This window comes from Diabrotica undecimpunctata, chromosome 3, assembly GCF_040954645.1.
Source record: "Diabrotica undecimpunctata isolate CICGRU chromosome 3, icDiaUnde3, whole genome shotgun sequence".
NCBI classification, from domain to species: Eukaryota; Metazoa; Arthropoda; class Insecta; order Coleoptera; family Chrysomelidae; genus Diabrotica; species Diabrotica undecimpunctata.
In genome coordinates this window covers 160796660-160823914 of record NC_092805.1, presented here as the reverse complement: position 1 = coordinate 160823914, position 27255 = coordinate 160796660, and the positions used below count along the sequence as shown (strand labels likewise).

At 32.6% G+C, this 27255-nt stretch overlaps 2 protein-coding genes across 2 annotated transcripts; both read left to right on the top strand.

Annotated features, from left to right (window-relative positions):
- The first annotated feature begins 8980 nt into the window (after positions 1-8980).
- On the top strand, positions 8981-9764 carry mRpL14 (mitochondrial ribosomal protein L14). The gene is made up of 2 exons (XM_072524974.1): positions 8981-9245; positions 9457-9764. The coding sequence occupies exons 1-2, from the start codon at positions 9038-9040 to the stop codon at positions 9708-9710; spliced, it is 462 nt and encodes a 153-aa protein (XP_072381075.1). The 5' UTR covers positions 8981-9037; the 3' UTR covers positions 9711-9764.
- A 4754-nt stretch (positions 9765-14518) lies between these two features.
- LOC140436115 (uncharacterized) lies at positions 14519-14935 on the top strand. The gene has a single exon (XM_072524821.1). The coding sequence runs from the start codon at positions 14519-14521 to the stop codon at positions 14933-14935; it is 417 nt and encodes a 138-aa protein (XP_072380922.1).
- Positions 14936-27255: the final 12320 nt, after the last annotated feature.

Genomic DNA, 27255 nt, shown 5'->3' with positions numbered 1-27255 from the left:
GATCCAGGTTGGTCGTATGGGATGTGTGGCCATTTAATATTAATAAGGTTTTACCTGGAGGCTTTCTCGGCAAAAAGTGTGTTTATAACCATTCTAAGAAAATGTCACTGTTAACGTATGCTGATTTTTCCGACATCCTAATCTTGGAACCCGGTGGCATACCATAATGCCACTCGTCTTTTTTATTTTTCCCCTTAAAAATGCAATATGGGGGCAAGAAAATCCCTTCTGCACTACAGCAAGCTATTACACTGATCGTTTCACCTTTTTCCCTAGGGCTTGCGCTAGGAACGCATTTTGAACCTTTTTTTTGCTAGAACTTGACCGGCTCTAGTATTCAGTTGTAATCCTGTTTCGTCAGTATTAAATATGTGTCTGGGTTTATCATAAAAATTATATTCGGTCATAATTCTCTCGAGATCAGAAAAGTAGATATCGACTGTTTCTTTGGACATTCCTAAAGCTCGTGCAATTAAGGTGTTCTCAGCTTTTCTAATTGAAATTTCAGGTCTTCGTTTCAAAAAGAGTTCTAACCATTTTTTACCAGCTTTACCTAAAAGTAGACAATAAGTAACTCTTGTAAGAGATTTATGAATTTAAAAATTTACCTTCTTCTACATTAAATTTATTTGGGATTTCTAATCGCTGAGCTAAATTAAAGGCCATGATTCTTACTTCAGTTCTGGTTGGTGCAGAGCCTGCTTTTTGTAGTTTTTTTATATGGCTAACGATTTTAGCTTTAACAGCAGTTTCTAAAGAACAATCTGGATCCAATCGGTTCATCTTATCCATATTGTTTGTTTTTACGTTTAAAAGTCGTTTTGGGTATTCCAAATGCTTTGGCGGCTTCATTAATACCCATATCACCATTCTTTACAGTGTCTACGGCATCACTTAGCTCCCTAGAGGTCCAGTTACCTCTCTTAGGTGTATTTTGTTTGCGAATATATTTATTGTCATAATCTTAAAACAAAACATACTGGTCCAACTCTCCTCCTCGTAAGTGGTCCATCTATCCTCAAATAGGAGGACAGATGGACCAGCCTGTATTGTTTAAAATAAGCAGACTACACCAGTAGTTCTTACTCTATAATACACATTTTAAATATAGTTCGATAATAAACTAACAAATAATCGGTCAAACTCACCTGTTTTTACAAAAAATAATATTTAAAAAACTAAAATAAAACTATGACACGTGGCAATCATCAAATTTGAAATTATCTTTTGAAGAGATAATTAGACGCTTCCAGACTTTTCGTCTACTCTGTATATACTGAGAATATCGTATATTAAAATAGAAGCTAGCATATTAGTTACCACATGTATTTTGAAAGAAACCATTTATTTCAATTTTATTAATATTAGCACTAATTATTGATTGTTGAATATCAAAAGCTTCAAATTTAACAAGCCCTCTTTCAATTCAGGTAGTGTCTTATTCCAACGATTGACCATCGATTCTTCTAAACGTCTCGTTTGATTTGTGTGAGAAATTAATAAACCAAAATCCAAATATTCCCAACTTTCCCATAAAATCCAAAGAATTTTATAGCAACCCGATACCCCAGATCAATTTTATTCTCTCATTGAATCGCCAAAGGTAAAGAAAGCATTTTAGTTCCTACAACACATACCCATCCCGTCTACGGTCCAGTGTACATATTACACTGCACTATACAGTGGGTGTTTTTATTTGAGTGACACCGTGTTTGACAAGTACTTGAAGAGTGTCCACACCTCGATGAATGCGTGTCACCTACAACCGGTGATTGAACTAGACGTCTCTACAAAGACTCTTCTGCAAATACACCTTGAGACACGACCGCGAATAAGAAAGAGGAAAAGGACAGGGCCGGCTGCTTTTAGATTTGGCGAATATTGGTGGTTTGGCTTTAACATATTGAACAAACAAAAAATAAGAGGCGAATTAATATAACTGAAAAATAATTATACAATACGTGACGGTAAATGATTTTGGTTATATAACAATTGTTAATTTTGGTTTTTATGTACCATCTTTTACGCATTATGAAATAAGTTAGTAGACATAAGTATGATAATCAAATGGAAATATAACTTCTTCTTCTTATAGTGGTGTGCACCTAGAGTGCGTTGGCGAATTATCCTTAGGCCAGGCGTCTGTCTTTTGCGGCATGCAAAAGATCGCCAGTGGTATTTATACCTGTCCAGTTCTTTATGCTTCGTAGCCACGATATTTGTTTGCGACCTACTCCTCTCTTGCCTTCAATATTTCCTTGGATGATTAGTTGAGGGATTGCGTATTTTTTTCCTCTCATAATATGGCCGAGGTATCCAATTTTTCGTACCTTGATCAAATTGAGTAGTTCTCTCTCAGTATTTGCCTTTCTTAAAATTTCCTCGTTTCTCACCCTATCTGTCCATGGTATGCGGAACATTCTTCGCAACGTCCACATTTCGAAGGCCTCCAACTTATTAAAGGAAGGTTCTCTTAACGTCCATGTTTCCATGCCTTATAACAATATGGACCATACATAGTATTTAACCAACCTGTAGCGGAGATTGAAGGAAAGATTGCGGTTACATAGTAGCGGTTTAAATTAACGGGAAATATAACTAATATACATATATACAAACCTACTTTATTTTTAAATTGAAGTTGTTTACTAAAGACAAGTTCTTAACACTAAATATTTAATTAAACTATGTACAACTGTAGATTACATTATGTATGATATTTAAAAAACTGTCGAAGGTGGTTTGCTTAAGATTAGTTAATTTATTTTTTTAAATATAAGTTTCTACCGAATCTACAAGTTGAGAGACGCGTTTTGCCAAACTAGAAGACCCCTTTAATACAAAAAACGTCTTTTATATTCGAACCATCTGAAACTCTCATACACACTCTTGAATACTTATATCAGGATTTTCTGTCAACAAGGATCCATCAATTTTTGTATAAGTTATTAAATCTGTGGAAAAGTCTTTGCTCATTTTAGACAACTTAGAGAGTGGAAGATAGTCCTCAGAATCTGCTTCTTCTTCAGGCTCAATATCGATCTGCGAACCGAATCCAACTTTAAGAAAGCAATTGTTGATTGTTTTTAGTTGCACTTTCTTCCATGCACTTACGGTCCAAATTAAGGCGTTGGTAATGTTGATAAACTTCTCAATCTCCTTTGTAGAATCATATTCGCCCATCGACGACAGTAGCCTTCGAATCAAAAACTGTCTGTAGTACGTTTTACAACATTTTATAATCACCTGATCCAAGAGGGTTGGCACTCTGATGTAGTGTTAGGCGGTAGAAATATTAGTTTAATATTATTTAACACAAGTTGTGAATGGGACGCAGCATTGTCTAGGAACAAAACAACTTTTTCGATTTTCTCTCTGCATTCTTCTATCCCTTGTCTCTATTCCCTTGTCATCCACGACTTTTTATTGCTATACCATTAAATAGGTAATTTTTCTACGTGTGAATCCTTGAAACAACAAGGGTTTTCACTTTTTCCGATTACCGGTGGCCTTCTTGCTTTGTCCCCTATCATATTGGTGCAGAATAGGATTGTAATTCTATCTTTGAAAGCCTTACCTCCAGTGCACCTTTCTCCTTTCAGGATATAAGTTTTGTTGGTTATTGCTCTAAAAAATAATCCCATCTCAGCTACATTAAAAATGTCTCGCGTAGAATATCAATTCATTAAACAGAGAAGTCTCCTGTCAGAAACCACTAATAAATCTACAGCAACTGCTTCGCCACATATAGATTTGAAGGAAATATTATGTCGCTTAAAAAATGTATCAAGCCATTCACTAGAAGCTTTCATATTAACACTTCCAACACTAACCATTCCAATGCCTTTTTTTGAATAATTTTACCAGAAACAGGAATATTTTTGTAGACCGAACTTTACAAAAACAATCGAAAACAATTTGGTCTAATTCAGCACCCTCGGTTTTCAAAAATTGTCTTTTCACTTTCAGGTTTCCGGTCAGAAAATATTAATTAAATCACTCTTATCTTTCATTCTAAATTTTTCTGCTAACTGCCTAACACTTAACTTATGCGTCTCGGCGTAATGAACCATATGGACTTTTTCTTTCATAAGAAAACTTATAAATGCTGAAATAAAAAGACTTACATTTATAAGTTTTCTTAAAAGATTTCATCAGTAATGTAGTTTATTAGAGCAAGATCATCTTTATACTGATCATCAAGTTAAAGAAAAACTTTTGAAGTGGAATCGTCACTTACCGTTCCGATACAATTGGAAGAACACATTAAGACACTTTCTGAAATACGTTATGACAAATAAACTTATTTTTCCTCTCTATTCCAGTTCTAGAGATGACAATAATTGGTGTAATTAGCAACTAGAACATAGGGAGAATACTATTTATATGTTTTCTACTTATTTACTGCTGCCAATAGCTCCATTTCTTCTGCTTTTATAACTGTCTTTTTTCAAGTGTTTCAACTCTACTCTTGTGGACATGATAGTGGTTTTGGGAGTGTCTTGCCAATCTAGATTAAGAATAAGTCTCTTATATTTAATGTTTATCGATTTTATCAAGTATTCGGTACCATTATAACAATGGTAGTACAATGAATATTGTACCATTGTTATAACAATGTAAGTTATAACTAGTGTATTACTACCTCAGTTTGTAACCAGTGAGAGTAACAAAATAGATAGATACTATATAGTTTTGCCTTTAATAAGCTAACAAACGCCATCAAATGAGCGAAACGCATGCGCAGGAGATCAAATGAACTAAATACAACGCCATGGCGTATCTCCAACAAAAAAACTAGGGGCCAAAGAAAATAATTAGGTAAATTATTTACAGCTATTAAAATAAGCATAACAATGTTGATAAAATAAACCTTATTATGGTAAAATTAGACGTGAAATGAAATAGAATTGCGAAACAGAAAATGGCAAAAAATCGATAAATACAAATGTAACAATAAAAAACTGAAAACTTTGTTTTCAAAACTTCCACAAATTTTTATTTTAAATTCTTATCACTACAGCTGTTTCGGCTGATTGCCTTTCTCAAGTGATCTGTTTTTGGCATGGGTTTACACTTTATAGTCTCTAATGAAATAAGTTGAGGAGGGGAGAACTGTTTGTCTCAAGCTGGTCATTCAGAATTATATCTGTGTTTTTTAATTTGTTGATTTCCATAGATTCTAACAAAGATAGCTTAAGGCCTTTATTTTGAATGTATAGAATTTTAAATTCGTCATCAAAAGAATGATTATGATCTAGAAGGTGAAGTGCGTATGTAGAATCTGTTTTGCTATTCGTTTATTAAAATTTCTACCTGTTTGACCAATGTAAGTTTTTGGGCAGTCGCCACATTTAAGTTTGTACACACCACTGTGTAAGTGTTTTTTATGTTGGCTCTTATTGTTTTTAATATATTTGCCTAGGTTGTTATTTGTTCTGAAAGCTGGTGTTATTCCTTTCTTTTTTATGTGTTTGGCTATTTTTGTTGATATTTTGCCTGTATATGTAATCGAGCAGAAGGTACTGGGTTTTTTCTCTGGTGGTGGAAATACTAAGCTATAGATAAAATAGAATATAATAACAAAACAATAGAATTTTTAAATAATCAAAACATTAAAACGTTACACAAAGATCCAACAGAAAAGTATCAAAAACAAATTAAGCTAGCGTTAGAAAATTCAAAATCAATAGTAAATCCAATAGAACAGAAATACCTCAGTATCATGAACCCACAGCCTCCTAAATTATACTCTTTCATTAAACTACACAAACCGCTTGAGACAAACAGTTCTCCCCTCCTCAACTTATTTCATTAGAGACTATAAAGTGTAAACCCATGCCAAAAACAGATCACTTGAGAAAGGCAATCAACCGAAACAGCTGGAGTGATAAGAATTTAAAATAAAAATTTCTGGAAGTTTTGAAAACAAAGTTTTCAGTTTTTTATTATTACATAAAATGAATTTCCATCAAGTAACGGTCGAATCCATCAATTAGATAAATACAAAGTTGCAAAATTTGAAAGAAAAGAAATAATTGGTATGAACAATTTACGGCAAAATTAATATGTATTAAAATACGTAAAATTTTCAAAAGTATTCGTAAATAAAGAAATCATGGAAATGATGAAATGATAAAATTGTAGTAAAATGTATTCCAGGCCATCTGTAACCCTCGCATAAGTGTATATAAGTATGTAACTAGTGTCCAATAAGGCATTGAGTAAAGTAATATTTTCTTCGTTTAAATGTACATACCAGGTTTTATACCTTTTCCAAATTTTTGTCCATTGTGTTTTATTTTTCTCTCTCCCATTCTTTGCCACATACTCAATAATTCGTATTTGGGGCCCCGTATAGCAGGGTGCCACAATTACTAGATCTGGTAAATATCTTAACCCTTTATCTAGGTTAATGTTCTGGTACTTCGCACAATCTGTCGGTTCTGGTGTATATTGTGTATGTACTTCTTCTTCTTGATGTGCCTATCCGTTACGAATGTTGGCGATCATCATGGCAATCGGTATCTTATCTGCAGCAGTGTGGAAAAGCTGCACAGATGTTGTATTGAACCAGATTCTGAGATTCTTTAATGTATGTATGTACTATCTACTATAAAAGTCATGTATTCTCGTCTTCCTGGTCTTTCCGAATAATCATTTAGGTCTTAGCCGCCACCAAATTGAGATCGTTTATAGTTATTAATTGTTTCACTCTTCTGCAGCACTTCTCTATGATATATATTATTGTTCATGTTGCTTTCTACAATAATATCAGGACACAATTATATAACGTTATTTGCATATAACGTTGTTCGTTGTTTGTTATCTCCTGGCTGTGAATGTTTAATAGTACTTTTGTGTGAATTTGCCTGATTTATCCGTTCTTTTTTTAATAATATACTTTACTTTTAAATGATTCGACGAATTGATATTTTCAGTAACAATTTATTATTACTTTATTATGTAAAACTGTATACTATAGAAGAAACTGCCGGGCATAAAATTATGGTCACTCCGTAATTTTTCAGTTATAACATAGTTTACTAATGAATTGCTTAAAGAAAATAACATTTTGTCCTTCAAAATTTATTGAAAGTAATAAAAATTAACAATTTTCCTTTGATATACTAAATATTGAAAAGGGACAATTTTAATTTGGTGTGCTTTGAGAACTTCAATAACGAGTATTCCCTCCTCTGGCAGTCAAAACAGCTTGCAAAAAACCAGGTATGTTTTGGATCAGATTTTGGATCACATTCTGCGGAAGATTGTTCCATACCTGCATCAATATATCGCGAAGCGCTCTTGAATTTCTGGAGGCCGGCACATGACCCCGTAAATCTCTTTTCATCTCACCTCAAACATGTTCTATGGGATTGATATCTGAACTGCAAGGAGGCCAAACTAATCGTGTGATTTGAACCACAAGATACTCAGTACCTATCCGAGCAGTGTGGGACGAGCATTCCGAGGAGACGTAATTCTGTTGTCATTTTGTATTTCATGAGTGAATTAAATTTTGTTATGAAAACTATTAAACATCTGAAGAGTATACTTTGTCAAGTACCGCTCAATGGATTTTTGTTGAAAAACCATTGAGCTATTCATTGAAAATGAAACTACTAAATGGATTTTCGTTGAAAAACTGTTGAGCTCAGAAAATTTGCACAGAATTGGAGAATTCTTAAAGAGTGTAAAATTGCCATCTCAATATAGGAATATGTATGAGTAGGCATAATATAGAACTTTATTCATTTTTTTATCATTTTGTTATAATACATTATAATACATTTGTTTATAATAACCAGATCTCAAAAATTTAGTACTGACCAAAAATTGAAGAATATTTTTCTTTTTATTTTAAAATTTAATTTACAAATACGAGTATTTTTTAATATATCCAAGTATAATTGGTTCTTTTTTACAACTTTGTAAAAATAATGCAAATCAACAGTTGCTATTTGATCCATTATTTTTTTATTCTACCTATTTTTATAAAAGAAATTACAATCATATTGACGAAGATTTAAAGTTTGACTACCGCTGTAAAATTAGAACGTTTTGAGTGTTTAGCTCGCTCTATATCTTTTTTATAAACCAACTGCTAATAGTTTTAGTAGACACTAATAGATGTCGCCAATAACTGAACAAAAATATAAAGTTGAAAACTATCAAAAATCGAAAGCAAAATCAAAATTATGATTTAAAAACACAGATGTCACTGTAAATAAATTTAATTAAAGAACTATCTTTTAATACATAAATATTATTTTATTATTTTTGCTCTTAACATTAATAATATAAGTCGGACGATTTTCACATTTGGTCCCATTGAAGATAGCTACAAAGGAGCTGTGAATTAAATTCACAAAACAAATTTTTGACGTTTGACTGTGTTGTCATGTCTTTATAATGTATATGTTGTAGGCTTCAATTACAAATAGAGAAGCTTTCAAAAATACATTTTTATTATATTATTATATGAATTATGCAATTTTTTATTTTTTTATATACAACACGAACGAATAAATACTCGTTTCTTCTCATATTAATTGTAGTTAATTATTACAACATTTTTTTGGCATTTGCCTTTGATAATAAGCTAATAGATTTGGCAATCCTCAAACCACCAGTTGCCAGATTGTTACAGATGGTCACCAGATGTCTGTGGAAAGTACCTGAATATTGTTCTTATTATTCTTTAAAAGAATTTCTTTTTTACTGTTAGTTTGTTAACGTTCTATTGGATTTTTATTAATTATAAATCACATGCTATTTCCCGATTTATTAAAAAAACATGGCAACACAGTCAAGCGCCAACATTTCGTTCTATGAACTTGATTGACAGCTCAATTATAGCTATCTTCAATGGGACCAAATGTGAAAATCGTCCATATAAGTCAAGCGTTTACTTCGAAATACAAAAAATTTACCTTTTCCTTGGTTAACATTGAACGATTGAACTTTTGACATGAGACATCAAACTGTCAAAACAAATTATCGAACTTAACCTCACTAAAGCTCTTCAATCACAATGTTATCAACGAGTTTAATATTAAAAAATACAATTAAACCTAAAATAGTTTCATGTAGTTTTCATTTAACAAGCCAAAATAATGAAATCCAGAAAATGACTAGGCTGCGTGTGGTAGACAATAGTGAAATTGGTAAGCAAGCCATGGCAGAAGGAAAACCTCCAAAATGTATTCATGTTTATAATAAAACTGGAGTAGGAAGAATAGGTATGTAAATAGAATACTATGTATCGATAAGTGAATAATAATAGCAGAGAATAAAAGATCTAATCAACACTAGATATTTTTACGTTATACAGAAGATAATTTTTTCTTTTTACATAACAGAAAGATATTTATCACAACTCTGTTCTTTATTAATTAACCTTTATATAGCTGAATACGATTAAATATTTTCATTGATAACTTTTTGTTTCAGGGGATAGGGTACTAGTTGCTATAAAAGGCGAAAAGAAGAAAGGGATCTTAGTAGGGTTGAAACAAAATCAAAAATCCAAAGTACCTAAATTTGATAGCAACAATCTAGTTCTTATAGATGACAATGGCTCTCCATTAGGAACTAGGATACATGCACCAATACCAACAATTCTTAGGACAATTTTAAAAGAGAAAACACATGCCAAAGGTGCTGATTATACAAAATTGTTGGGGATCGCCTCAAAATTTATTTAATAATAACTGTTTTAAATTAGATTGTATATAAATTAAATATAGATGTAACATAAATTATGTAGTTTTACTTCTATAATATAGGTGTCCAAAAATGCTCTTAAATATTTCATAATTTAGACATTTTAATAAAGTTTAAGTTTACAAACAGCCTTAAAGTGAAAATCAGAACAATAACAAATGTCAGATAAAATAGTTAAAGCTGCAGAAAAAATTATATGGTTTCAAAGTAAAAATATTTACTGAAAAGATACCTTACAATCCATAAAGTCACATTGTTATTTAAGGACTGCTATAATTTTTGTCATGAAGAATGTATGAGTCTAGCATATTTTCTTGGATTAGGAAAGATAAACGGCCCTAGACAATGACATGTGTTCACTGAATGGACTTAAAAGTAGATGAAAACTGGTGAAATCATTTTCAGCAACAAAGCTCTTTTTTATGAATGAGTATGTGAATAAACAGAAATGTTGAATTTGGAATGATGCCAATCCAGATGAGATCCAAGAGCTTTAAATACATTGAAAAAGTTACTATTTGGTGTGGATTTTGGGCTGGGGGGCGTTATCAGTCCATATTTTTATGAGAATGACTTTGATTATGGCTGTCATATCACTGTCAATGGTGTATGTTATAGGTTGATGATTACCAACTTCTTTTGGGCTGAAATGGATGATACATGGTTTCAAAACCAACATAACCCATACCATCGTATTCAGCCTGATTATGCTCCAGCATCATAGAACATTACACATTTCATATGCTCACTACCTAGAGGAGCACAGTGGAAATTTGAATGATGTATTACATTCATAATGGCATCAAGAGGAATTTCAAATGTGTCTTACACACAATTTGTTTTATGTAAGTTTAAATAAAAAAGAAAGCACTTAATTAGAGGCTTGTCCAATGAAATGTTACATTTTTTGCCTTAGAATGCATTTTGCAGTGAATTAGGCCCGGGGATACCACAAAAATTATATGATTAAAAAGATATATAATAAAAAATAAGCCTAATGGTTCGTTTTTATCATATTCTAATGAATATTTGAGAACCCGGTCAACTGTGAAGTGCTGTAAAACCCAGAGAAATAATGAAATTAAAAACATTTGTGGTGAAAATTATTCATTGAAAACCCTCTATAATATTGCTCTGATGTCTTTTTATTATAAAACGATCGGAGAAAAGTTATAAGACCCAAAAGAAAATTTGTTCAAAAATTTTTAGTTATTTTTGTGAATAACTTTGTTATTTTCCATTTTACGATAAAAAGTAATAGGAATAAAGTTGTAGACAGTTTAATTTTCTGTAGTGTTGCTAGTTTACGGAGATACAGCGCGAAAACCTTTTGCACCTATTATTCCAAGATGGCGATAATTCAAGAACCCAATCAACTCCGGACAGCTGTAAAATCCAGAGAAATTAATTAAATTAAATAAATTTTTACTAAAAATTACTCTATGCAAAACTCTCTATCATATTACTTTTATGTCATTTTATTGTAGAATGGTAAGAAAAAAGTTATAAGGCCCAAGAAAAATGTGTTCCAAAATGTTTAGTTATTTTTGTTAATACCTTTTTTTTTCAATTTTACGATAAAAAGTAATAAAAATAAAGCTGTATAAAATTTAATTTACTACAAATAATGTTGGATAAAATTTTCTGTAGAATTGCTAATTTACGAGATACAGTGCGAAAACCCTTCGTACCTCTTTTTCTAAGGTGGCTGCCGTGGAACAAGGGTGACGACCCCACAAACTTAGACTTACCACCCCTTCACACCAAAAAAATAAAATTGCATACTCTTAAAAATGTAATGTCAATGTAACTTTTCAATGGGCTAACTGTAGATATAGGCGTTTGGGTTATTCAATCAACGATATAGGTAAGTTGACATAATTTTAAATATCTTTAAATGTATTAAATATCTCATTTTTCTAATATATACCTGAAGAAAGTCTCAAAATCTTTAAATGGACTATGTTGCAAATAAAAATAATGCCATTAGTATACCTTCCTTTTCGATAACAGTGTTATTCTTCTCCTATAATATATTCTATAATATTTGTTAAACTATTATTCATAATTTTGATATACCTGTGAAATTTAATTTCCACCAAAGTAATAAAATTTATTTTGTAGCTGTCATATACTTGACATTTTAGTAGTTCTATGACATGACACTTGGACGTTGACAGATGTCATGGGACGTTACTCACTTCAATACTTACTACTTACGGAGTTACGTTATGTATGTTACCACACACATGTTTTTAATTAGTGAAATAAAGGAACATAAAATACATTCAACACAATTTTCATTACATTACACGTACATATAAAACAGTAGCAAAATCTAAAAAAGGTAAGGTTGAAATGAAAACATACAAAAAGTATACCTTTACACTTTACTTTCCATCCAATAATTATTATAAGGTAGACTTACAATTACATCTATTATTAAACTTTGTTATTACTATCGCTACACCCAGTCTTACTTCAACATTATTAACAAGTACCGAATTTCTAATTAAAGCAGTGCAAATAGTACAAAAAAACCTTACCAATTACAAAATGGACAAAGGTTTTCAAAATCCTTCATTCTTTAGTTTAGTTAATGAGCAAAGCAGAAGTTTAACTTATCATTATTTTTTTGTTTCTTTTTTCAATTTTTTTTTTTCCAATTATCACAGCACGTTTACTAATCCGAAATAACACAGAAGGAACCAAACAAAATAAAAATTTAATCAGTGTGCTTAAGCTTGTAATATGTGTTCAGTACCTTGTTATATAGCGTGGAAGCAAGGATTAACAATCAGACCAATATAAAAAGCATTGAGAGTTTCGAGATTTATTTTGTTTCGAGAGACAAGTATTATGTCAAATGGACAAAAGACCCGAAGTAATACCACAAAAATGAAATACTTGGGCCATCTAATTTTGGGACAAAAATACGCAGAAGAATATCTTGGACGAGTAATTTAAGAGAATGTTTTGGTTGCATCACAAACAAACTGTTAAAACAGTTGTAAAAAAGTCCAAATAGCCATGATGATATCCAATCTTCGGTAGGTGTGAAAGAGAAAGAAGAAGAACGCTGTACATGTACAAAGATGATATCCACAGTAAAGATTTGTTAAAGAAAGTACATTAACTTGATGTAAATAAACATATCAAGAAGTATAAATCAAAGCAAAAGTCTAACCTACTGGTTTAGGAAAATAGGGAGCCCAACAAATGTATATATGTAATGACATATTAATGTTATAGTGAGGACTATAAAAAAAATTTTCTAATGATTAGACATATATACAAAATTGAATAGATTTGTGTAGAAAACTTGTGAAGATCGGGATTATCTTAGAGAAAATCGAGATAATAACAGGTAAAATAAGTTTTTGCACAGAAACATATCAACAGAACCTTCACTTTTAAACAATTTTTATTTGGTTCGTTCTGTATTCACTTATCATTACACCCCAAGAGTAAAAAATGTGATATATTTCCCTACATCTGCTTTGCCTATCTAAAATTGCTTATATTGAACCACTCTTTATAGTATAAAATTAAGCATTATAACCAAGCATATTTTTAATAAAGATTTAAGTTTGGTAAGGGCATCAGAACATCTTTGGTAATAATACTTCAAAATTACGCTATTGTAAATATTTTTATTTCAGTACAAAATGGCAGTGTTCAGGAATATCGTGTAGCAGGATTCGCAAAAGACCCGGCAAAATTCAAAAATTATGTATGTATTTGTACAAATTATCTACACACGCGCTTTACAAAACAATTATTTTGTCTCCACTATACTGAAAATTGCTAAAGAGTCTATATTTTAGTAAATACAAATAGATATTTAGAATAGCATTATAAAAATATAAATTGATAAACAATTAAACAAAAATATACTCAACACGAACCGTCGATTTCCAAGTTATCTGCAAAGTCTAAATTTAAAAAATATTATCTGGTATGCTACCTGATAACAGCGATTGAACATTATTAAAAAATGATTATTATAACATACAAGGAAAATGAGACTAGTTATCGTGATTCGTCGAACAAGATACTCGATAAACTAGAAATTCTAACCTGTTGAATTCCTGCTTCCCTAATTATTTTACATCAAAAGAAACGATCTGGCAGATAAATATCCACGAGAACTGTTGAGTTCTATTCAAAAACTGCAGCGGTAGATGTTAAATCATATTTCTACAGCAAAATAGTTGACATTTGGAATAGCAGATGGCACCAAATAACCAATGCGAAGAAAATCATTAGCAACATTGACACCAGACTTTCGTCATATTTAATGTTTCTTAGTAGATGAGAGTTGAAGGCGGTGACAGAGATGGTGACTGGAAACTGTCAACTGTCAATCACCTCCACAATATAGGTAGGGTGAATGAATCATAGTTTAGGAAATTCAAAATGGACAAAATTCTTCTGTGAATGTGAAATGCTTAATGACATGAGGCGAGATTACAGTGACAACGGACAACTGCGTTGGTCTGCAGGCTAAACTAAGTGAGGGTAGCTAGATATGGAGAAAATTCCACCGAGCGATTGCCGGTATTAGCAATCCTCCGTTTACTGGTAAACAGCTTCGGGTGGAGGAGCTAGTAAACGGTAGGGCATCCCTTTGTCCTGGAGTTGGGAAACTGGGACCTTTGGCTTCAAAGGCTAAAGAATCGTGGAAGCGTTCAATGGCCTAGAGATAAGGATGAAAGATTGGGACACCTTGGGATTGGGAAAAACACCTCATTAAAGATCCAGATTGGATAAGTCCTAGTAGAATCAAATGGCTAGGCTTGCAGCGAAATTCAATTCCGGAGTAAGCACCTCAATCGGATCTCCGGGAGGAGCAGTTACAAGTATAACAAAAAGATTAAAATGGAAAGCAGATATCAGAATAGGCACATGGAACGTGAAAACCATGGCACGGGAAGGTAAAATCCATAATGCAATACAAGAAATGGCACACATGAAATTAAATATTCTGAGAATACGAGAAATGCTTTGGCCAGGTTCAGGAACCGCAAATATCGGGGAACTCCGCGTTTACTATTCTGGAACAGATAACGGCAGACATGAATTAGGTTTCGGCATTATATTGACAAAAGAAGTGGTAAAAGCTGTTGACAGCTTCATCCCAATCTCAGCAAGAGTGATGCTTATACAACTGAAAGAAAGACCAATCGACATCAATATAATTTAAGTGTAAGCATCTACCACAGAAGAAACAGAAGAAGAGGTAGAAGAACTGTACCATAGCATTAATCAAGTCGTGAAAACGTTGAAAAACCAAGACCTAACAATTGTCATGGGTGACTTCAACGCCAAAGTTGGGGCCAGCAAAACATTATCTGCAGTTGGACCATCTGGACTAGGAAACCAGAACGATCGGGAGATACATTTGAGAGTTTGGCAGAAGCAAATCAATTAGTAATAATGAACACCTGGTTTAAGCTACACCCAAGGAAATTTTACACACACAGAACAAATAAAAATAATAACTGAAATATTTATGAAATATACAAGGCAGGAACAATACTAGTAGAGTGGCTCAAATCGGAGTTCGTACCATTGCCCAAAAACCAGGGGTAAAAGTTCGTGAAACAGTTTGGACTTGTGAACGCCGTTGGTACGATGGAAGCTTTATTTAGCTCGCAGGATTGTTTCAGAAATGTAGAGATGTCAGCTATGATGTTTTTGCATTGCCTAATTGACTACAAGGAGGCTTTCGATAAAGAGAGGCAGCCTAAGAAGAAACAGAACATCTTGGCGAAGTTTAATAAAAAGACAGTATTTGGTACAAACGCCTTACGACCAAGTACCGTAGACAAAAAGAGTTTTGTCTGAATCAATAAGAAAAACTATTTATCAACTTTAGTTGAGGAGAAGGAGGTAAGACGAGAAAGTTAAATTAGATGAAAGCAGTTTATGTTTGCATCTCAGTTTTAACATACATTCTATTAAAATCCTACACTGCGACTTAGGTGAACAGTGGCTTCCGATTTATACAACATTAATAAAGTGTCAATTAAACCAATAACGATAGAAGAGGTTGAAAAGACAATCAAACTGCAGAAAAATTCGGCATAGTTAATACAATAATCCAACCGATAGTGAGCTGTACATATAAAACTTCGATATTAACTCAAAAATCTATAAACCGCATGGACATCTTTGAAAGAAAGGTACTGGTGGCGAATCAGATACAATTAGTAAATATATAATATAAAGAACCACCTCTATCTGAGGATATCCGCCTACAGCATCTTCAATGGGCAGGCCGTGTATTTAGGATGGAAGAAAACAGGTTTACAAAAAACTGTTGAATGCAAGAATGCAGGGGAAGAGAGCTATTGGGAGATCGAGAAAGCAATGGGAGGATGATGTAGATCAAGACGCCAGAAACCTCCTTGACAGCCTATCGTGTAGAAGAATGGTTACAGACTACAATGAATGGAGAGGTTTGCTGAGGGAGATCAGAGCTCTCTCTCTCAGAAGCATATCTTGTGCCATACGATGAAATAAAGAGTTTTACAATATACGTGACGTTTTCCCAAATAATATTAAAAACAAGTTAAATAACTATCTTATAGATAGAATTGAATATTCTTATTACCTTAGCAATGTGTACGTCAATTATTGTCAAAAATAAAACTAATAATACGGCCTAATCTGCAAAAATCTCCATTTAAGTTATGACGCATTTTTTCAAAATTTTATTTTCTTGGCGAAAATATCGGCGAAAATGAATTGCCGAACTTTTTTTTGAGCAGATAATTTGTAGATACTTGTAGAATATTTTAATTAATAACCGTTGTATTTTGCCTAGTCGGAGCGTTTCCTGTAAATGTAAATATACTAAAGGTCCAGTCTATTTGAACAGAAAAATAATTGTGTTATACGTGTAGGTACCCTTTCAAACCTAAATCTATTCCATCACTCTTTTTAATATATTATGTATAATTTGAAAATTTTAAATCAACTATTTAGTACAAACAATACAAATTGTCAATTCTTCATATTCCTTAAGTATTTTTATTTCTTAGGTCCTAGAATGTTAAATAATATTAATAGGATAACGAAAAATCGGGTATTTGGTATTTTCATTCGTTTTTTAACAGATTTTGTGCCAAGTGAGACCAAAGTGGTCTCGCACTTTTATGGGATCGTAGGGCCGCCACGAAGTCACTCTGGTCTTACCATTTATGGTAAAAAAGTATAACCTAACTATGGGACCTTTTTATTTGTGTGCATAGTAGCACCCAACGTGTTAAAAGAAAAATCTTTTATGTTGGTACCTAATTTTTTTTACCTGGTTTAACCTTTACTGGTTACCATTATATGAATGTGTTTATAGTCTTGAGTTTAATTTTCTAGTTTTCTTCATACTGAAATTCCATTTTACTCAATATTATGATCGGTTTTATTTCTTGTCTGTTTTATTTTTATTCACATTTTCTCTTCTTCTACATTTGACTCAAGTCTTGATTTTTATTTACAGTCACCAAAAGTATATAAAAAAATGGTTATTCCAGCTTTTAATACATTCTAGAAAAAAAAATTAAAATGCATGGAAAACCAACAAATGATTAGAATACGGTTTTTAAAAATATTCTGAGCAGGAAAAGAAGACAAATATAGAAAATTAGAACATACTGCTATCTCAGTGGCAGTTACCTGGGATTAAACAGTACACATCATGTAGACATTCACTTATTGTGGAAATCTATAAAAGATTAATCGACATAGAAATATGAAAAAATTACATCTCTATTCCATGAAGCAGATTAACTCTCATAAAGACAAATAAAGACAGCATCAAATGTTCTTTAATTTATACTATTTTTCCCATTTTTTCCTTTCGACCCGTACTTGTTATTGTATAGAATTATTTTTGTTGTATGTTTTGTATTCCTTGGCATATCTTGTTTGCTTATTACAATCTTTGGTGTTTGATTAATTCTAAAATTGTCGCTAATAGGTAATAATTAGGTGCCCCCTAATAATTTTGCCCCTGATTAAGAATTTTTGGTTGAAGTAACCAAGGAATGCCCGATTTTTCGTTGTAATCCGAATTTATTGATATAGAGATAGGTATAGCTTAAAATTAAAGACGTTCTAAAAGGTCCTTAAACAAATAGGGGTGCACATGCAAAACTAGGTCTACTCGAACTAAGCTGTACCTAATTGTAGGTGATTCCGAACGAAAATTAGCTAACCAAGCCAATTAGATAACTTTTGGAAAAGAAATTAGGAACATTTGGTTTTAGAATTGCTATTTTATTATCTCGTTACTTAAAAATGATTAAAGCTCTAATAAACTGTAAAATTTCAGAACTTTAAAAATAAATTAATTAAATACTTAGTTTCAATAAAATACCTCTGAATATACTCGTAGATAAAGTCCTTTCATGTAGATATAGTCTAAATGTTTTTTACTGCATCTGCGTTCGATCATTACGTGGAATTATATAGTAAATGCTTTTTCATCGACATTGCTTCAAATTCTGTTTATTACATCCACTCAGGTGCAAAACATTGAATCCATGACATATTTCCCATTTATTGCGAATTAAAACCTCGTTTAAGTGTAATAATTATTAAGTTTTATACATTATTTTTAAATTTTTTATGGCATTTCTTATAATCAATAGGAATTTATGTTTTTGTTAAAAATTTAAGTTCGATAAGTGGCAAGAAAATAATTTGTTTTTGTACTGATTTTAGCAATCAGACCAATTTTGTATTAAAACGTTTTGAGCTCAGAATTTTTAATCGTATTAAAATGACATTAACACCAACGGATGCTGCAAGAGCCGTGGCTTTAGTGCAAGATGGTTGTAGCCAATATTATGCCGCACAGGTGTAAGACGTTGTGCTCTTCAAACAGCCATTCAGTGGTTCAATCAAAATGGCAACTATATTAGAAGCTCAGGATCAAGCCGTATGAGAGCAACATCCGCTCGCGACGATCGATTTTTGGATTCTTCGTGTTTAAGAAATAGTCATCTAACTTCAATTGAGCTGTCAAATCGCCTGAATGAAATCCGAAATGTGGATTTAAGTAGGTATACAGTTCGTCGACGACTTCATGAAACGAATTTATTATCCAGAAAAGCATCACATATAGTAAAAACATCCAAGGCACCAAAGGATAAAGAGAAAACTTAAAACTTTAAAACATGTAGCCACAGAAACGGAGCATTCCCTCCCCTTCACCAGCGAAGACATATTAGAGGCTCTTAAAGGCATTAAGCCAGCAAAAGCACCAGGATTTGATAATATTCACCCTGAATTCCTAATAAATTGTGGCAAGTACCTATACAAAAGTTTGGCTGGCTCGATTTTTCACAGACATCATGGGAACTGAAAATATTCCACAATAACTAAAGCGCTCTAAGATAATAGCCATACTAAAGCCAGGCAAACCCGCCGACAACCTAAAAAACTACAGACCAATTGCGCTTCTCTCTGTCATCTACAAACTATTAGAGAGATATATAATAAAATCAGTACAGAACTGTTCCAGGTGATCCCAGTCGAACAAGCGGGTTTTCGACCAGAACGAAGCTGCGCGAACCAGGTAATGTCACTCACCACCTACATCGAAGCGGGTTTCCAAAGAAGACTTAAAACTTCAGCGGCATTTATTGATCTCTCGGCAGCTTACGATACAGTATGGAGAGAGGGCCGTATATACAAAATTCTCCGTGCAATCCCCTGTAAACCAATAGCACGCCTAATAGATAGCATGCTCAACGACCGAATGTTTCAAGTAGTGATGGGCACAGATATCAGCCCACCAAAGAAACTTAAGAATGGCCTATCACAGGGGTCAGTGCTCTCTCCACTACTATTTAGCTTATACCTAGCAGATATGCCGGAAACACAATTAAGAAAGTTCGGATACGGCGATGATTGGGCCCTCACTACACGATGCGGAACACTAGAAACGTCTGCAGAATTTCTGACGGCAGACTTATATATATTGGGCAAATATTTTCGCAAGGCGACTTCAACCAAATGCATTCAAAACAGAAGTTAGTTGCTTTCACCTGAACAATAAACTTGCTGGAAAGGAACTCAACATACGGTTTGAAAATACCAGACTTACCCACAACAAAACACCGAAGTACCTGGGCGTAACACTAGACAAAACGCTATCATTTAAAGAGCATTTAACAAAAATGCTCTTATATGAGGAATATCGTGATAGATGGATTGGACGACGAGGTCACCGGACCTCACACCATTAGATTTTTTTCTATGGGATGCAAATAGGATGCATTACTGCCAGGAAGTAGATGGAGCACATTTTGACCACTTACTATGAGAAATGGTTGTTAAATATTTAGTAATTAAATGGGAAGCTACAATTTTAGTATTTATTTAATTTATTCATCAAAATGAGCTTAAACCCAAACAAAATTATTATGACTGAATAGGTATTTTCAAACGAAGTATCACTTGCCATAAGGTCCTATTTAAAATTATCTGTCCCAGTGGCGCTGTAACGTCATCTGTCACTATTACGTCACTTGTTATGACTAGTTAAGAAGCCTACCACTGTTTATTACCTCCCTCTAAATTTTACTATTATAACAATAACCGTTGAAAAGATACGAGGGGGGGAACGATTCCCCCCTCGTATCTTACGTTCAAATACATTTAAAATATTTTAACTAATGGTATAAATACCCAAACATCTCTGATTGTCCGAAAATCGCGTTTTTACATTCAAAACGCCATAAGTTCCTAATTTCTCTTCACAAAGAAGTGCAACGTACAAAATAGATTATCTTTAATTTCAATAACTGTCTTAATATTCCCCCGGTTGTAAAAAACTTTTCAATTTATCACCAAAGATACTTAAGAATATATTACTTTACATTGAATCTTACATAAAGAATATTCCAAAAATTTGTAAGTGAACATGCATCACGATAAATGCAAACATTTAGTTAATCAATAAGAAATAGGAAGCCTGCTTCCGTATTCCTCTAAAGAACAAGTGCACTGAAAATTTTTTAGTATCAATATTTGGCACATTTCATTAAGGAATCTTTCGGGCTCGTTACGAAAATTTTCATTTCTAAAGTATTCTTTTAAACAAAGTTTAAAGTATTTGATTAAAATTCTCTATCATTAGGGATAATTATTGAATGTATACACTTTTACGATAGTATATTGATAGAGAGATTACCAATCTCGCCACACTTTTTCAACCTCTTCTGTTTCTTGTTATCCTGATTGCTTCTTTCCATATTAATTTACTTATTTTTACTTTTTCTTCTATTGTTCTTTTCCATATTCAGAGACTGTCTAGCAATAGTTGATGTTGTTTTAGTTGATGAATAGTTGATGACCGCCATGCCGGTCCCAAGACCGAATGAAAAAGGAGGAGAGTGAATAGCTAGGGAATGTGCCCTGCCTATACCAAGTGGATGCTGTCATAGAATGAAATGAATGCTGTCAATAAATGAAAGGCCATAGTCTGCGCAAGTAGACAAGAGTAGGCAATCATACCTACGATGGAAATTCTGAAGGTGAGTGTCCAGAGCCTTAAATCTGTATCATAACACAACCAGCACATATTAGTATAAACGGCATTCAAATTGAAAAGGTATGAAGTTACAAATACTTGGGGACTTCAATAAACGAAACTGGAGACACAAATATAAATATAAATGAAAAGACGTATCGAAATTGCCAGGGCCACCTTCATAAAGATGAGGAAATTCTTTTGCAACAGAGATATAAGCATCTCTCAACGATTAAGAATGCTAAGGGGCTACGTACTTAACACGCTATTATACTGTGTAGAGGTCTGGACTCTCAAACAGAACAACATAAAAAATATTAGAAGTTTCGAGATGTGGTGCTATACCGTCGAATGCTGAAGATAAGTTGGGTTGAAAGAGTCACAAACTTTGAAGTAATGCGAAGGATAGGAAAAGACCCAGAAATTTTGTCAACGATCAAACAAAGAAAACTCGAATATTTGGGTCACCTGATGAGAGGACATAAATACGCATTACTTCAAAATCTCATGCAAGGAAAAATAGAAGGAAAACGGAATACAGGCAGTAGAAGAACGTCATGGTTGCGTAATTTAAGAGAGTGGTTTGGCTGTATCACTAGTGAACTCTTTAGGTCAGCTTTAAACAAGGTCAGGATAGTCTTGATGATTTCCAGTCTCCGATAGGAGTGGCACAAGAAGAAGAAGATCTTGGCTAAGATATGATAATCCTATCAGAAGAGTCCCTGTACTCCGGATTTATGTAGACGAGGTGGCAAACGAAAAAAGGATTCCGCGAGAGCGATTAGATGCCAATAAACTATCTGGACAAACAGCTATACCTATAACAACTACGATAGAATGGAACAGGAACTCTCCAGAAATAGATCTGTTATCAAATGCATCATATCTTTGGTGAAGGCTTTGAGCGAACAAAATAATCAGTAACCCAGATTAACCCAGTTAAGATGATTATTGGGAAGATAAAATAATTTTGAGGAACAGATAATTTGCTCAGAAATGGCTCTGGTAAAAAGAAGTAAACATGAAAGTAAGGCAAAAAATCGGTTAATAAATTGTCAATATCTCCGACAAATATTCGAGCTAAAAGCTTTACCAAGCCAGTTAAAAGATATATATGGACTAACGATGTTCAGAAATTGTAAGGATATCTCCTTACAGCCAACGAATTGATAGAAAATACCGATCCTTAGAAAGCTCCCACGGCAGAAAATCTTGTCCTTGTTAATGATTTATTTAAAATGAGAAAAGAAATTAAGAGATCCCGCCGCTTTACTTGCTTTTAAGCTTTGTTGTCGTACTTCTTCTTCAACATCTACGTAACTAGTTATATCTATTCCCAGATATCTAAGCTTTGCTTCCTGCTTTATTATTTTCCCATCAATTTCGATTTTACATCGTAGTGGGTATTAAGATGTTGTCATACATTTGGTTTTTTCTGCTGATATTATCATACTGTATTTCTTGGCTGTTGGAATCTCTTAATGACACAATTTGGAAGAACAAACACCTAAGACAAGATACAAAAACAAGAATCTATAAAGCACCAATTAGACCTATATTAACATACACGGCAGAGACAAGACCTGACACATCTAAAACGAGACGACTACTAGAAACAACAGAGATGAAAATACTACGACGAATATCAAGGAAAAGTCTGTTGGATAGGGAGAGAAGCGAAAACATAAAAAGAGCATGCAATATAGAAGACATAAATGGATGGGTGACAAAACGGAAACAGGAGTGGAACGAACACATTAGTAGAATGGCAGAGGATAGGATAGTACGAATAGCACGAATAAGTCACCAAATGGACGAAGAAGTATTGGCAGACCAAGAAAAATATGGTGCGATAATTTAAACAATTTAGGAGGCTAATATTGAAGAAGAAACAAGCTTTAAAGCCTACATACAAGAAGGAAGAAGAAGAGAAAAGAGATGGCATCCTATATATGTATTTATTCATTATAAGCATGAACATGTATGGATTTAACTAATTTTTAAAAAGCATGTTAAATTTTAAATAAGAAACTGTTAAAAGACCGCAATATGTGAGTATTGTGAGTCTACAAATAAAATATAAAAAGAACGAGCAGAGAGGCGACCTGATAGGTCCATATTTCTATATTATTCTATAGGCCCTAATTTGGATCTAAAAGACGAAGCGAAGTATCGACATCTTATATAATTAACGTAATATGTATAGTAAACCACTTATTTGCATTATGACCGGTGTAGAACAAACGGCTTTCAGACAAAAAAAAACGGCGACAAATTGGAGTCATTTGATTCTGAACATTTAACAGAACCATATAAATTAAGCCGGTTGACATATGCAGAGACCGATTTTAGATATTTTGCTTAACCGAGACCAAGAAAATTATATTGAATTGAATTTTTGTAGTGGCAGAGTTGACTGGTTTTGTGATTTTCAGTCCACTTATTGATTTTACCAAATAAAGTCGGTCTAGCATACCTACAGTACACAACTAGTTTATTTTATTTCTAGATTTAAAAATATTAAAATACCATATAGCTGAAAACTTCCGTAGAATTTTATATTTTTATGTTTTAATCCTAAACTCTAAACAACATTCATTTTTTTATGTATAAAATCTAATGAATGCACTTATTCTTTAGATTCACAAAACCTGACTGAATTTCCTATGGTCTCGTTTGAATCCACTGATAAGTATAGGTTTAAAAAACATTTAAAATAATTTACACACATTTCTAAACACTGAATGTTTAGAAAAACATGCAATAAGTACTTTGTACATGTGTATATATTGAATATTTGCTCAAAAACTTATCCTTTCATGTCATGATGACAATACTTTTTGAATTATCCATTCCTTTCAGTGGGTTTTAAACAATTGCCTTTCTTTCACCTATCAACTTGAACCACTTATGAAATGTATTGCATTTTCATAATAGGCTCTTTAACCGTACCTACCAACATTGCCATTGAACTAAATTTTCTCAATCGGTTGTTTACCAGCAACATGCAAAACCAACAATTAAAAGAGTGGGAGAACGATTGCTATGTTTTTAATTCTATTAGTTAACCTGCTTTAATAGTTTCTACAATTTCTGATCCATTGAAATACTTAGAACAATTTTTATACAGAATTTGCTATCCTTAGTTTAAATTCATATCACACGTCAAAACATTTTGTTTTTATTTATCAATCTGTCATATAGATGGCAGCATTTTACGATTTAACATCGCATCCACGAGTTGATCGTCACGTAGACTGCTTTATTCTCTTACAACGTTTCTATCTCAGATGGGACGCCTTTTCCTTCGAAAATGTCTATATAAATGCCAATCGTTTGTAACCTCTATTCACTCACAAGACAAAAATACCATCCAAACTTGTAGATATACTTTTGTCTTAGTAACTTCTTAATACGTTTCTCTAACTTGTTATTTCTTAACTTCCTTGTAATATTATCTTACAATAAACATCTCCCCTTGATATTTTAAGTACCTTGTAAAAAGTAAATATATCTGAATAATCAAAAAGTTTTATACAGTATTACCTATTTGCTGTATTATCTAATGATTCATATCTTTTTTCATAGATTATTCTATCCAGAAACTGTAGAAAAAATCAAGAGGAAAGTGTAACGGGTTATTTTCCTAATCCAACCTACTAAATACATCAACTACAACGGCGTTCCGAAGCAATCGTCTCAACTCTTAGCCAAACATTTACCTACCTTAAAGCTATTCTCGCCATGCAATTTGCATTCTCAGGTTTTATCAGTCAGTTTTATTAATAATCAAAATCACGCCTGACGTTGAAAAACTAAAAGAAAAATAAAAGAAATGAAAAATAAATTTATATTTAAGAATAATTTTGTTTTTTGTTCGTATAGTTTTAAAATCATTGCTATTTCCTAAACTTAAGTTAAGACTAAAATGACAAAACGTTATTTTTGACATTTAAATGGATAAAATAAAAAACTTTACTACAAAAGTAAATCAATGTTACCTATAATTCTCACATTATAATAATAATTGTGATTAATGTGACAAGAACTACAAATTTAGAAAACAGGTGCATCATAGGTTACCTAAATAATGTAGATCGGTGGTTTCCAAAGTGTCGGTCGCAATACTCTCTTTTTATTTTTGCAGCCTCTTTTTTAATTAGTATAATTTCCACCATCGTCAACAGTTGCAGGTAGAATCAAATCTTCAGCAATTATATTATGCTTACGGGTTTTTGCAACGCGATATGCATTCTATAGTTTGCTAATGCTTTTTTATTTGTAATAGTTGATGATGACAAAAATAGCTTGTTCATTGTGAAGAGACCTTAGCTTCCTTTCAGATAATTCTAAGGTTCCTTTTTTTGACTGCATGTTTGTTATTTAAATGCCGAAGTAATTTCGAAGACTTCATACTTCCTTTTGACAAACTTCCCCTCAAATGACTGTGGCTTATCCAAAATAACTGTAAAGCCGCTCATCACTCTACAAACTGTTTTTCCTTTTATTATTTTTATTTCCAGACGTAGACGATTCTATCCATCTTTTTAAAAATTTATCCATGTCTAATAAAGTAGTAAAGATGAACAAACAACCATAATTCAATAACTTATGCACCATATTACTACAACAGGACAAAGCAACTTTTGTTTAATAACAACTAAAAACATTTTTCTCTATTAAACAATTGAATCAAATCTTAAGACATCTTATTAGATCTTTCCTTTGAGTTGACAATGTTATTAAATGGTGAATAAGCTGGGTATGATAAGACAAACACAGTCTGGGAAAAACTAATTTAGATGATCTAAGTCTGCTTGATCTCCAATTCCTATACAAATTTTTGTTTTATTGTTAACTTTACTAACAATGTCTTGGAACTACCAAGAATTCAAATCAAAAGTTCCTCATCTTGAAATGCGTTTTTACTGAGAAAGTTATAATACTCGATGGAGAGTTTAAGTTATTTTAATTAGAAAATATTAGTATCAATTCATAAATCCAACCAAGATCACTTTAATAACATTTAACAATAGCTCACTTATTCAGCTTTAATGTAAATGAATAATTATGCTAATGCTAAGAAAGGATTAAGCGGAATTCTTAACTCTATTAAGTATGAAAAGGTCACAGCAAACACGAGTGCAACAAAATGGTGATGCTCTGATTTCAAATGTTACTCCTTTTTCATAGTAGTTTTTTTGGAATCGATGGTATAATTTTAACTTTGCTCGAAAAGATATACACAAAGGCACCTGGAAATCATCGGACGGACTTACAGTAAACATGATAAACTATTCTATTGTATACTCAAGACACCAATCCAATATATTAAACGTTCGCACCAGAAGAGGAGCAAATGCGGATTCTTATCACTACTGGATCGAAAGTAGGGTATGGGTCAGAATTTTAAACGTTTAAAAAAGAAAATAGCTACTAAACATGAACGATACAATGTAGATGGACTTCAAAATACCTACAAACAAAAATAGAGAATATAAACAAAATATAAACATTAAACTTGAAAAAAGACTAAAACATGAAAACATAAATGAAGAGTGGGAAGGGTACATTACTTGGCATGAAAGGTAAACAAAGAAGAACAAGAACGAATAAATGTTTTAACGAAGAATGTCAGATTATACTAGAGAGAAAAACAGCATATTTAATGATGCAACAGGGGTACAAAACCCAACAAGCAGATGAGGAATATAAATAACTCTGAAGAAAAGAAGTTGGTAAGAAACCAACGCACTCATATTTTGAAATCGTTAACCTAATCTAATCATAATTGACAAAAAGAGCAATAAGGATTTTGACTATTTTAGAGAAAGTAATTAAAATCGTGCATAAATACCAAATATTGCTCAAAATATTTAATATTATTTATGAAAAACAACTAAAAACTAACTTTATAATCCCTTTTAAATTCCATACCAAAATGCTCTTACTTGGCACGTTACCGTTGTGACGTCACAGAT